Source organism: Oncorhynchus nerka, linkage group LG24 (genome assembly GCF_034236695.1).
Source record: "Oncorhynchus nerka isolate Pitt River linkage group LG24, Oner_Uvic_2.0, whole genome shotgun sequence".
In the NCBI taxonomy this organism is placed as follows: domain Eukaryota; kingdom Metazoa; phylum Chordata; class Actinopteri; order Salmoniformes; family Salmonidae; genus Oncorhynchus; species Oncorhynchus nerka.
In genome coordinates, this window is record NC_088419.1 from 98,184,071 (window position 1) to 98,198,834 (window position 14,764).

The 14,764-nt window shown below is 47.8% G+C and overlaps 1 protein-coding gene across 1 annotated transcript in view; it reads left to right on the plus strand.

Moving 5' to 3' along the window:
• LOC115123447 (gamma-aminobutyric acid receptor subunit gamma-3) overlaps positions 1 to 14,764 on the plus strand; it is a 428,918-nt gene that overhangs the window by 2,638 nt on the left and 411,516 nt on the right. Inside the window, exon 2 of the mRNA XM_065009375.1 lies at positions 1,825 to 1,970. Within this exon, the coding sequence (XP_064865447.1) occupies positions 1,825 to 1,970 (146 nt within the window). The remainder of the gene's footprint in view (positions 1 to 1,824; positions 1,971 to 14,764) is intronic.

The window sequence follows — 14,764 nt, forward strand, 5'->3', positions numbered from 1 at the left end:
TTATATTGGTATTAATGTACCAGCCTTACCATTTCTATTGGTATTAATGTACCAGCCTTACCATTTCTATTGGCATTAATGTACCAGCCTTACCCTTTATATTGGTATTAATGTACCAGCCTTACCCTTTATATTGGGATTAATGTACCAGCCTTACCCTTTATATTGGTATTAATGTACCAGCCGTACCCTTTATATTGGTATTAATGTACCAGCCTTACCCTTTATATTGGTATTAATGTACCAGCCTTACCCTTTATATTGGTATTAATGTACCAGCCTTACCCTTTATATTGGGATTAATGTACCAGCTTTACCCTTTATATTGGTATTAATGTACCAGCCTCACCCTTTATATTGGTATTAATGTACCAGCTATTGGTATTAATGTACCAGCCTTACCCTTTATATTGGTATTAATGTACCAGCCTTATCCTTTATATTGGTATTAATGTACCAGCCTCACCCTGTATATTGGTATTAATGTACCAGCCTTACCATTTATATTGGTATTAATGTACCAGCCTTACCCTTTATATTGGTATTAATGTACCAGCCTTACCCTTTATATTGGTATTAATGTACCAGCTATTGGTATTAATTGCCGTACCCTTTATATTAATGTACCAGCCAGCCTTACCCTTTATATTGGTATTAATGTACCAGCCTCACCCTTTATATTGGGATTATATTGGGATTAATGTACCAGCCTTACCCTTTATATTGGTATTAATGTACCAGCCTTACCCTTTATATTGGTATTAATGTACCAGCCTCACCCTTTATATTGGGATTAATGTACCAGCCTTACCCTTTATATTGGCATTAATGTACCAGCCTTACCCTTTATATTGGTATTAATGTACCAGCCTCACCCTTTATATTGGTATTAATGTACCAGCCTTACCCTTTATATTGGTATTAATGTACCAGCCTTACCCTTTATATTGGTATTAATGTACCAGCCTTACCCTTTATATTGGTATTAATGTACCAGCTATTGGGATTAATGTACCAGCCTCACCCTTTATATTGGTATTAATGTACCAGCCTTATCCTTTATATTGGTATTAATGTACGAGCCTTGCCCTTTGACAGCTACATTAATACCCTTTGACAGCTACATTAATACCATTTGACAGCTACACTAATACCCTTTGACAGCTACACTAATACCATTTGACAGCTGCACTAATACCATTTGACAGCTACACTAATACCCATTGACAGCTACAATAATACCATTTGACAGCTACACTAATACCATTTGACAGCTACACTAATACCCTTTGACAGCTACACTAATACCCTTTGACAGCTACACTAATACCCTTTGACAGCTACACTAATACCCTTTGACAGCTACACTAATACCCTTTGACAGCTACACTAATACCATTTGACAGCTACACTAATACCATTTGACAGCTGCACTAATACCATTTGACAGCTACACTAATACCCATTGACAGCTACAATAATACCATTTGACAGCTACACTAATACCATTTGACAGCTACACTAATACCCTTTGACAGCTACACTAATACCCTTTGACAGCTACACTAATACCCTTTGACAGCTACACTAATACCCTTTGACAGCTACACTAATACCCTTTGACAGCTACACTAATACCCTTTGACAGCTACACTAATACCCTTTGACAGCTACACTAATAAGCCATGCAAATGTACTGTGTTCAGGTTAGCTATACATCATGATTTCAGCACTTCCTAAATGCTGTGCACTACTGTAGGGATATGATTGATTATTTTTTAAATTGTTTTCCCCACAATCTAATTAGATCTTTATTTTTTGTAGTTCTCCAAAAATGGAATATGAAGAAGAGTATGAGGATGTTACCATGAACCAAAAGTTGGCTCCGAAGACGATGGAGGCAGACACCACAGAGATTCTGAACAATTTACTCAAGGAATACGATAAGAAACTACGGCCAGATATTGGAGGTAAGTCGCTGGCTGATATGGATAAAGTGTGCCCGTTTCAACTAGTGGTGCGCTGTGACCGCTGTCCAGGGTGCTGAATGCAATGCTGTGGTCAGTGCGCTGTCCACGAGACTGACAAACTGGCAGTAGCGCTGCGTGTACAGTGGTGCTGAAAGTATATGTTGGCACTGTCCGTGGTGCTGAATGCAATGCTGTGGTCAGTGCGCTGTCCACGAGACTGACAAACTGGCAGTAGCGCTGCGTGTACAGTGGTGCTGAAAGTATATGTTTGCACTGTCCGTGGTGCTGAATGCAATGCTGTGGTCAGTGCGCTGTCCACGAGACTGACAAACTGGCAGTAGTGCTGCGTGTACAGTGGTGCTGAAAGTATATGTTGGCACTGTCCGTGGTGCTGAATGCAATGCTGTGGTCAGTGCGCTGTCCACGAGACTGACAAACTGGCAGTAGTGCTGCGTGTACAGTGGTGCTGAAAGTATATGTTGGCACTGTCCGTGGTGCTGAATGCAATGCTGTGGTCAGTGCGCTGTCCACGAGACTGACAAACTGGCAGTAGTGCTGCGTGTACAGTGGTGCTGAAAGTATATGTTGGCACTGTCCGTGGTGCTGAATGCAATGCTGTGGTCAGTGCGCTGTCCACGAGACTGACAAACTGGCAGTAGTGCTGCGTGTACAGTGGTGCTGAAAGTATATGTTGGCACTGTCCGTGGTGCTGAATGCAATGCTGTGGTCAGTGCGCTGTCCACGAGACTGACAAACTGGCAGTAGTGCTGCGTGTACAGTGGTGCTGAAAGTATATGTTGGCACTGTCCGTGGTGCTGAATGCAATGGTGTGGTCAGTGCGCTGTCCACGAGACTGACAAACTGGCAGTAGTGCTGCGTGTACAGTGGTGCTGAAAGTACATGTTGGTACTGTCCGTGGTGCTGAATGCAATGCTGTGGTCAGTGCGCTGTCCACGAGACTGACAAACTGGCAGTAGTGCTGCGTGTACAGTGGTGCTGAAAGTATATGTTGGCACTGTCCGTGGTGCTGAATGCAATGCTGTGGTCAGTGCGCTGTCCACGAGACTGACAAACTGGCAGTAGTGCTGCGTGTACAGTGGTGCTGAAAGTATATGTTGGCACTGTCCGTGGTGCTGAATGTGTGTGCCATCATTGGTGTGGAGCTGATGCATGCCATACACTAGGGACATTAACCGTTCACCCCCCCTACCACACAGAAGGAGTATCACGTAATAATTTATGATAAAACATTCAAAAGTAGTGCGCTGTATAGGAAATAGGTGATCATTTGGGATGCAGGCATGGAACTGAGCGAGACTCATTACAGAGGGAAGTGGAAAACTCAGCTCAAGTCCAAAAAGAGCTGCACGTTCTGATTTTATGATTTGAGAGGCAGGCATGCAGGAAGTGAGATTTATCTTTTGGATAGTAGTGTCTCGACTAATGATATAGATCAATGTGCAGGTGAAAATGTGAAACAAGGATAACAAATGGACACGTCATAAGCGATGGCAAGATGTGTAGAATTGCAAGAAAATTTGCTTTAATGGTCGACTTTGAGCAGGAAAAATGGTCCCAACTCCTCCTGTTTCTCTATTTTTCAACATAAATGGGGTTGTGCCTTTGGTGGTTCATCGACGTGTCATTCTGGTCATGCACATTCTGGTCATGCACATTCTGGTCATGCACATTCTGGTCATGCACTTTCTGGTCATGCACATTCTGGTCATGCACATTCTGGTCATGCACATTCTGGTCATGCACATTCTGGTCATGCACTTAGCTAGTTCGTCAGCTAACTGTAGCCCACTGTAGCTGTAGCCCACTGTAGCTGTTGCCCGCTGTAGCCCACTGTAGCTGTAGCCCACTGTTGCTGTAGCCCACTGTAGCTGTAGCCCGCTGTAGCTGTAGCCCGCTATAGCCCACTGTAGCTGTAGCCCACTGTAGCTGTAGCCCACTGTAGCTGTAGCCCGCTGTAGCCCACTGTAGCTGTAGCCCACTGTAGCTGTAACCCACTGTAGCTGTAGCCCACTGTAGCTGTAGCCCACTGTAGCTGTAACCCACTGTAGCTGTAGCCCACTGTAGCTGTAGCCCACTGTAGCTGTAGCCCGCTGTAGCCCACTGTAGCTGTAGCCCACTGTAGCTGTAACCCACTGTAGCTGTAGCCCACTGTAGCTGTAGCCCACTGTGGCTGTAGCCCGCTGTAGCCCACTGTGGCTGTAGCCCACTGTTGCTGTAGCCCACTGTAGCTGTAGCCCGCTGTAGCCCGCTATAGCCCACTGTACATGTAGCCCACTGTAGCTGTAGCCCACTGTAGCTGTAGCCCACTGTAGCTGTAGCCCACTGTAGCTGTAGCCACTCTCTAGCCAGTAACTCCACCAGTATATGTTGACGTCATTTCAAAGGATTTTATTTTTTTGGACGGAAGCTGTAGAGATCGGAAAGAAATGGCACTTCTGTATCCAGATGTCTTATTCGTTCATATTGTTTTTGTTTTCAAGCATTACATGACACTGTACGACGGTGCATTGATCAGTTATCCTCTTAGACGTAATGGCAAAATGTAGATTTCACCAAAATAGACATACCCAAAAGTTACTGCTATTCATGTGTAATTACATGATTCTGACATGCCCATATTTGGAAAGAAGACATCTGGGAGATTGTGAAGAATGTTTCAGAAGATAGATAGGAGTTACATAGTTCAGAATACACTAGATCAAGCACACACAAAATATATATATTTTGAAAGTAATCTTTCATTGACAAGTTATACGTGAATTATTGATGCCCAGAGCTGTAAACACACAGAAAATGTCAATTGATAGACCTAACAACTATAAATGGGCAGATGTTGAAGTAAGTGGTGTCAGGTGTGGTCACGGGAAGTTTCCAAGTGTCCCTAAACCTCTCCAAAGTATAGCGTATGTCTGTAAATTAGATAATTCCAGTGCTATTATATATTTGCAATCCCTAAATGCTATTTGTTCAGTCTAAAAACACAATTTCTACCATATCAACCTCACTCCAACATTGTGGTGGTGTCATGGGGAATCCAGGGGACATCCAAGTGTCTTTTCAGCCTCTCTGAAGTGTCTGAATGTGGTAATTGAACTGTGTTTTAGACACTGGATGTGTCTAAAAGTAATTGTTCACTATAAAAACTAAATTTCTACAACACCAACCTCTCTCAAACATTGTGGTGGTGTCGAGGGACATATATGGGGGCTATCCAAGTGTTTTCATCATATTTTTGATGCATGAAGATATAGTCACTCAAATCAAATCACAAATCACATGCGCCGAATACAACAGGTGTAGTAGACCTTACAGTGAAATGCTGAATACAACAGGTGTAGTAGACCTTGCAGTGAAATGCTGAATACAACAGGTGTAGTAGACCTCACAGTGAAATGCCGAATACAACAGGTGTAGTAGACCTTACAGTGAAATGCTGAATACAACAGGTGTAGTAGACCTCACAGTGAAATGCTGAATACAACAGGTGTAGTAGACCTCACAGTGAAATGCTGACAGGTGTAGTAGACCTCACAGTGAAATGCTGAATACAACAGGTGTAGTAGACCTCACAGTGAAATGCTGAATACAACAGGTGTAGTATACCTCACAGTGAAATGCTGAATACAACAGGTGTAGTAGACCTCACAGTGAAATGCTGAATACAACAGGTGTAGTAGACCTCACAGTGAAATGCTGAATACAACAGGTGTAGTAGACTGCACAGTGAAATGCTGAATACAACAGGTGTAGTAGACCTTACAGTGACATGCTGAATACAACAGGTAGACCTTACAGTGAAATGCTGAATACAACAGGTGTAGTAGACCTTACAGTGAAATGCTGAATAAAACAGGTGTAGTACACCTCACAGTGAAATGCTGAATACAACAGGTGTAGTAGACCTCACAGTGAAATGCCGAATACAACAGGTGTAGTAGACCTTACAGTGAAATGCTGAATACAACAGGTGTAGTAGACTGTACAGTGAAATGCTGAATACAACAGGTGTAGTAGACCTTACAGTGACATGCTGAATACAACAGGTAGACCTTACAGTGAAATGCTGAATACAACAGGTGTAGTAGACCTCACAGTGAAATGCCGAATACAACAGGTGTAGTAGACCTTACAGTGAAATGCTGAATACAACAGGTGTAGTAGACCTCACAGTGAAATGCTGAATACAACAGGTGTAGTAGACCTCACAGTGAAATGCTGAATACAACAGGTGTAGTAGACCTCACAGTGAAATGCTGAATACAACAGGTGTAGTAGACCTCACAGTGAAATGCTGAATACAACAGGTGTAGTAGACCTTACAGTGAAATCCCGAATACAACAGGTGTAGTAGACCTCACAGTGAAATGCTTAATACAACAGGTGTAGTAGACCTCACAGTGAAATGCTGAATACAACAGGTGTAGTAGACCTTACAGTGAAATGCTGAATACAACAGGTGTAGTATACCTCACAGTGAAATGCTGAATACAACAGGTGTAGTAGACCTCACAGTGAAATGCCGAATACAACAGGTGTAGCAGACCTTACAGTGAAATGCTGAATACAACAGGTGTAGTAGACTGTACAGTGAAATGCTGAATACAACAGGTGTAGTAGACCTTACAGTGACATGCTGAATACAACAGGTAGACCTTACAGTGAAATGCTGAATACAACAGGTGTAGTAGACCTTACAGTGAAATGCTGAATAAAACAGGTGTAGTACACCTCACAGTGAAATGCTGAATACAACAGGTGTAGTACACCTCACAGTGAAATGCTGAATACAACAGGGCACCTGTTAGTTGAGGGCACCTGTTGGTTGAGGGAACCTGTTGGTTGAGGGCGCCGGTTGGTTGAGGGCACCTATTAGTTGAGGGCACCTGTTGGTTGAGGGCACCTGTTAGTTGAGGGCACCTGTTGGTTGAGGGCACCTGTTAGTTGAGGGCACCTGTTAGTTGAGGGAACCTGTTGGTTGAGGGCACCTGTTAGTTGAGGGCACCTGTTGGTTGAGGGCACCGGTTGGTTAAGGGCACCTGTTGGTTGAGGGCACCTGTTGGTTAAGGGCACCTGTTAGTTGAGGGCACCTGTTGGTTGAGGGCACCGGTGTTGGCTGAGGGCACCTTGTTGCCGAGGCACCTGGTTGAGGGCACCGGTTGGTTGAGGGCACCTGTTGGTTGAGGGCACCTGTTGGTTAACCTGTTGGTTGAGGCACCTGTTGGTTGAGGGCACCTGTTAGTTGTTGGTTGAGGGCACCTGGTTGGTTGAGGGCACCTGTTGGTTGAGGGCACCTGTTGGTTAAGGGCACCTGTTGGTTGAGGGCACCTGTTAGTTGAGGGCACCTGTTAGTTGAGGGCACCTGTTGGTTGAGGGCACCGGTTGGTTGAGGGCACCTGTTGGTTGAGGGCACCTGTTGGTTGAGGGCACCTGTTGGTTGAGGGCACCTGTTGGTTGAGGGCACCGGTTGGTTGAGGGCACCTGTTGGTTGCACCTGTTGTTGAGGGCACCTGTTGGTTGAGGGCACCTGTTGGTTGAGGGCACCTGTTGGTTGACCTGTTGGTTGAGGGCACCTGTTGGTTGAGGGCACCTGTTGGTTGAGGGCACCTGTTGGTTGAGGGCACCTGTTAGTTGAGGGCACCTGTTGGTTGAGGGCACCTGTTAGTTGAGGGCACCTGTTGGTTGAGGGCACCTGTTGTTGAGGGGTTGGTTGAGGGCACCTGTTGGTTGAGGGCACCTGTTGGTTGAGGGCACCACCTGTTGGTTGAGGGCACCTGTTAGTTGAGGGCACCTGTTGGTTGAGGGCACCTGTTGGTGAGGGCACCTGTTGGTTGAGGGCACCTGTTGGTTGAGGGCACCTGTTGGTTGAGGGCACCGGTTGGTTGAGGCACCGGTTGGTTGGTTGAGGGCACCTGTTGGTTGAGGGCACCTGTTAGTTGAGGGCACCTGTTAGTTGAGGGCACCTGTTGGTTGAGGGCACCGGTTGGTTAAGGGCACCTGTTGGTTGAGGGCACCTGTTGGTTAAGGGCACCTGTTGGTTAAGGGCACCTGTTAGTTGAGGGCACCTGTTGGTTGAGGGCACCGGTTGGTTAAGGGCACCTGTTGGTTGAGGGCACCTGTTAGTTGAGGGCACCTGTTGGTTGAGGGCACCGGTTGGTTAAGGGCACCTGTTGGTTGAGGGCACCTGTTGGTTAAGGGCACCTGGTTGAGGGCACCTGTTGTTGAGGGCACCTGTTGGTTGAGGGCACCTGTTAGTTGAGGGCACCTGTTGGTTGAGGGCACCGGTTGGTTGGTTGAGGGCACCTGTTAGTTGAGGACACCTGTTGGTTGAGGGCACCTGTTAGTTGAGGGCACCGGTTGGTTAAGGGCACCGGTTGGTTGAGGGCACCTGTTAGTTGAGGGCACCTGTTGGTTGAGGGCACCTGTTGGTTGAGGGCACCTGTTAGTTGAAGGCACCTGTTAGTTGAGGGCACCTGTTGGTTGAGGGCACCGGTTGGTTGAGGGCACCTGTTGGTTGAGGGCACCTGTTGGTTAAGGGCACCTGTTGGTTAAGGGCACCTGTTAGTTGAGGGCACCTGTTGGTTGAGGGCACCGGTTGGTTAAGGGCACCGGTTGGTTGAGGGCACCTGTTAGTTGAGGGCACCTGTTGGTTGAGGGCACCTGTTAGTTGAGGGCACCTGTTGGTTGAGGGCACCTGTTGGTTGAGGGCACCGGTTGGTTGAGGGCACCTGTTGGTTGAGGGCACCTGTTGGTTGAGGGCACCTGTTAGTTGAGGGCACCTGTTGGTTGAGGGCACCTGTTAGTTGAGGGCACCTGTTGGTTGAGGGCACCTGTTGGTTGAGGGCACCTGTTGGTTGAGGGCACCTGTTAGTTGAGGGCACCTGTTGGTTGAGGGCACCTGTTAGTTGAGGGCACCTGTTGGTTGAGGGCACCTGTTGGTTGAGGGCACCGGTTGGTTGAGGGCACCGGTTGGTTGAGGGCACCTGTTGGTTGAGGGCACCTGTTGGTTGAGGGCACCTGTTGGTTGAGGGCACCTGTTGGTTGAGGGCACCTGTTGGTTGAGGGCACCGGTTGGTTGAGGGCAGAGGGCACCTGTTGGTTTGTTAGTTGAGGGCACCTGTTGGTTGAGGGCACCTGTTGGTTGAGGGCACCTGTTTGTTGAGGGCACCTGTTGAGGGCACCTGTTGGTTGGTTGAGGGCACCGGTTGGTTGAGGGCACCTGTTGGTTGAGGGCACCTGTTGGTTGAGGGCACCTGTTGGTTGAGGGCACCGGTTGGTTGAGGGCACCTGTTGGTTGAGGGCACCTGTTGGTTGAGGGCACCTGTTGGTTGAGGGCACCGGTTGGTTGAGGGCATCGGTTAGTTGAGGTAATATGTACATAAAGGTAGAGTTATGAAAGTGGCTATGCATAGATGATAACAACAGAGAGTAGCAGTGTTGTAAAAGAGTGGGGGGTGACCTATAAAACAACACATGTTCTCTTATCCTCATGGCAAAATGTATAGAATTGCATGAAATCAGCTTTAAAACTGCAATGTTTTCTGTCAGACTCATGACAAAATGTGTAAAATAACATTATATGTTAAAAATGAGTAGAATAGCATTATAAAACTGCAAATGTTTCTCTCTGCCTCGTGGCAAAATGTGTTGAAATGCAGGAAGGTAGCTGTTGTCCACACACACACACACACACACACACACACACACACACACACACACACACACACACACACACACACACACACACACACACACACACACACACACACACACACAAACAGCTGTTGGATTGTCCCTGGTTAGAGGAAACCACTCCACTGTAACCCCTGGTACAGAGTAAAATCCCCCTGGTACAGAGGAAACATCCCCCTGGTACAGAGGAAACATCCCCCTGGTACAGAGGAAAATCCCCCTGGTACAGAGGAAACATCCCCCTGGTACAGAGTAAAATCCCCCTGGTACAGAGGAAACATCCCCCTGGTACAGAGGAAACATCCCCCTGGTACAGAGGAAACATCCCCCTGGTACAGAGTAAAATCCCCCTGGTACAGAGGAAACATCCCCCTGGTACAGAGTAAAATCCCCCTGGTACAGAGGAAACATCCCCCTGGGACAGAGTAAAATCCCCCTGGTACAGAGGAAACATCCCCCTGGTACAGAGTAAAATCCCCCTGGTACAGAGGAAACATCCCCCTGGTACAGAGTAAAATCCCCCTGGTACAGAGGAAACATCCCCCTGGTACAGAGTAAAATCCCCCTGGTACAGAGGAAACATCCCCCTGGTACAGAGTAAAATCCCCCTGGTACAGAGTAAAATGCCCCTGGTACAGAGGAAACATCCCCCTGGTACAGAGTAAAATCCCCCTGGTACAGAGGAAACATCCCCCTGGTACAGAGTAAAATCCCCCTGGTACAGAGGAAACATCCCCCTGGTACAGAGGAAACATCCCCCTGGTACAGAGGAAACATCCCCCTGGGACAGAGTAAAATCCCCCTGGTGCAGAGGAAACATCCCCCTGGTACAGAGTAAAATCCCCTGGTACAGAGGAAACATCCCCCTGGTACAGAGTAAAATCCCCCTGGTACAGAGGTAAAATCCCCCTGGTACAGAGTAAAATCCCCCTGGTACAGAGTAAAATCCCCCTGGTACAGAGGAAACATCCCCCTGTTACAGAGTAAAATCCCCCTGGTACAGAGTAAAATGCCCCTGGTACAGAGGAAACATCCCCCTGGTACAGAGTAAAATCCCCCTGGTACAGAGGAAACATCCCCCTGGTACAGAGTAAAATCCCCCTGGTACAGAGGAAACATCCCCCTGGTACAGAGGAAACATCCCCTGGGACAGAGTAAAATCCCCCTGGTGCAGAGGAAACATCCCCCTGGTACAGAGTAAAATCCCCCTGGTACAGAGGTAAAATCCCCCTGGTACAGAGTAAAATCCCCCTGGTACAGAGTAAAATCCCCCTGGTACAGAGGAAACATCCCCCTGTTACAGAGTAAAATCCCCCTGGTACAGAGTAAAATGCCCCTGGTACAGAGGAAACATCCCCCTGGTACAGAGTAAAATCCCCCTGGTACAGAGGAAACATCCCCTGGTACAGAGTAAAATCCCCCTGGTACAGAGGAAACATCCCCTGGTACAGAGGAAACATCCCCTGGTACAGAGGAAAATCCCCCTACAGAGGAAACATCCCCCTGGTACAGAGTAAAATCCCCCTGGTACAGAGGTAAAATCCCCCTGATACAGAGTAAAATCCCCCTGGTACATAGTAAAATCCCCCTGGCACAGAGGAAACATCCCCCTGGCACAGAGTAAAAATCCCCCTGGTACAGAGTAAAATCCCCCTGGTACAGAGTAAACATTCCCCTAGTACTTGATGCTGGGTTACTGATGCTTGGTTTTAGATACTGGGTTACTGATGCTGGGTTACTGATGCTGGGTTACTGATGCTGGTTTTTGATGCTGGGTTACTGATGCTGGGTTATTGATGCTTGGTTACTGATGCATTGATGCTGGTTTATTGATGCTGGTTTATTGATGCTGGTTTATTGATGCTGGGCTACTGATGCTAGTTTATGGATGCTGAGTTATTGATGCTGGGTTATTGATCTATGACCCAGCGTGTCAGATCAGAAGACTGGAGGTATGGTTTAGTAGGGGCGGGGCTTTCAGATAGTTATTTTTAGCCATCCATGAGAGTAAATGCCCTCCCTGTTCATCTGTTCTGTTGTATAGATATCACATGTTAAGGTCGAATGTTGACATTTTTGTAGCTTCTATGAGGCTTACAGAAGTGGCTGAACCCTATGTCACAGCGCTGACAAAGCACATGCCTGCAATCCTTACTTTGTCACTCAGGAGGAGAGAGAGTTTCATCACTGTAAAACATTCAGAGATCGATTTTATAGCCGTTCATCTAAAACAATTCATAGAGTTAAAAAAAAAAAAAAAAAAAACGTTCTGTTTGTCATAGACGGACAAGATTAACACGAGGTGAAAGGTGACTTCCTATTAAGTTCAGGAAGCCGAGCTGTAATGTTCACAGAGATGGGGGCAGACGTTTTGATCAAGAGAGACCTTTAGAAAATGTTCCCCAAAAAATCTAAACAAACTAATATGTCTTTTACAGTTATAAGGAAGGTGAAATATTATAGTTAGTTCGTTTTTGTAATATGATTATACTATATTTAGAAAAACATATGTCATTTCAAGCCTTATTCATAAAGTTTTTATGGATAGGAAATACATCATATAAGATGGATCATATTGTATCATATTTGTACTGTGTACTGGAGCTGTTGTCCTCAAAAGTAACTACACCTCAGCAATGTATAACTATTTTTACCAGAAAGGTGAGATTTGAACCTTTCTTTATCCCTTTACACTTGTTTGTATAAGGTAGTAGTTGTGGAATTGTTAGGTTAGATCACTCGTTGGTTATTACTGCATTGTCGGAACTAGAAGCACAAGCATTTCGCTACTCTCGCATTAACATCTGCTAAACCATGTGTATGTGACCAATAACGATTTGATTTGGTATATGTGTAGCCGATGTGAAATTGCTAGCTAGTTAGCGGTGGTGCGCGCTAGTGGCGTTTCAATCGGGGACGCCACTCGCTCTGAGACCTTGAAGTAGTGGTTCCCCTTGCTCTGCAATGGCAGCAGCTTTAGTGGAGCGATGGGTAACGATGCTTCGTGGGTGACTGATGACGTGTGCAGAGCGTCCCTGGTTCGCGCCCGGGTCGGGGCGCGGGGACTGACGTAAAAGTCTATACTGTTACATATGCAGCATTACTAGTTATTCTTTATGGCCCTTTGATGATAAATCATTTATTTTGGGGATTACATAGATTACATTTGAGATTACATCGAGTTTCATTTGAGATTACATTGAGTTACATTTAACTCGTTTTATTACGGTAGAAGAATGTGTCAAATGCAACAACAACAACAAATATCTGCAGTTGTTGTTCTTCTTCTGTTGGTTTTATGGTCGACCACAACCCCAAAAGGTGTATTGCCGCCACCTACTGGACGGTTTGAAAAACCAAAACAAGAAAAAAAAATCCATATGTGATAGGGAAACTAAGTTAATAATCCACCCAAATAAAAATGGTACAATGACAAAACCAAAACAAAACTCCCACTTCTTTCTTCTTTCAAATCTCCATATCTCTCTTCTCAGGCTCTAGGACCTGAGACGGTGGTACGGCTCTAGGACCCGAGAGGGTGGTACGGTTCTAGGACCTGAGAGGGTGGTACGGTTCTAGGACCTGAGACGGTGGTACGACTCTAGGACCCGAGAGGGTGGTACGGCTCTAGGACCTGAGAAGGTGGTACGGCTCTAGGACCCGAGAGGGTGGTACGGCTCTAGGACCAGAGAGGGTGGTACGGCTCTAGGACCTGAGAAGGTGGTACGGATCTAGGACCCGAGAGGGTGGTACGGCTCTAGGACCCGAGAGGGTGGTACGGCTCTAGGACCTGAGAAGGTGGTACGGTTCTAGGACCAGAGAAGGTGGTACGGCTCTAGGACCTGAGAGGGTGGTACGGCTCTAGGATCAGAGAAGGTGGTATGGCTCTAGGATCAGAGAAGGTGGTACGGCTCTAGACCCGAGAAGGTGGTACGGCTGAGGGTGGTACGGCTCTAGGACCCGAGAGGGTGGTACGGCTCTAGGACCCGAGAGGGTGGTACAGCTGAGGGTGGTACGGATCTAGGACCCGAGAGGGTGGAACGGCTCTAGGACCCCAGAGGGTGGTACGGCTCTAGGACCCGAGAGGGTGGTACGGCTCTAGGACCCGAGAGGGTGGTACGGCTCTAGGACCCGAGAGGGTGGTACGGCTCTAGGACCCGAGAGGGTGGTACAGCTGAGGGTGGAACGGCTCTAGGACCCCAGAGGGTGGTACGGCTCTAGGACCCGAGAGGGTGGTACGGCTCTAGGACCCGAGAGGGTGGTACGGCTCTAGGACCCGAGAGGGTGGTACGGTTCTAGGACCCGAGAGGGTGGAACGGCTCTAGGACCCCAGAGGGTGGTACGGCTCTAGGACCCCAGAGGGTGGAACGGCTCTAGGACCCCAGAGGGTGGTACGGCTCTAGGACCCGAGAGGGTGGTACGGCTCTAGGACCTGAGAAGGTGGTACGGCTCTAGGACCCGAGAGGGTGGTACGGCTCTAGGACCAGAGAGGGTGGTACGGCTCTAGGACCTGAGAAGGTGGTACGGATCTAGGACCCGAGAGGGTGGTACGGCTCTAGGACCCGAGAGGGTGGTACGGCTCTAGGACCTGAGAAGGTGGTACGGTTCTAGGACCAGAGAAGGTGGTACGGCTCTAGGACCTGAGAGGGTGGTACGGCTCTAGGATCAGAGAAGGTGGTATGGCTCTAGGATCAGAGAAGGTGGTACGGCTCTAGGACCCGAGAAGGTGGTACGGCTGAGGGTGGTACGGCTCTAGGACCCGAGAGGGTGGTACGGCTCTAGGACCCGAGAGGGTGGTACAGCTGAGGGTGGTACGGATCTAGGACCCGAGAGGGTGGAACGGCTCTAGGACCCCAGAGGGTGGTACGGCTCTAGGACCCGAGAGGGTGGTACGGCTCTAGGACCCGAGAGGGTGGTACGGCTCTAGGACCCGAGAGGGTGGTACGGCTCTAGGACCCGAGAGGGTGGTACAGCTGAGGGTGGAACGGCTCTAGGACCCCAGAGGGTGGTACGGCTCTAGGACCCGAGAGGGTGGTACGGCTCTAGGACCCGAGAGGGTGGTACGGTTCTAGGACCCGAGAGGG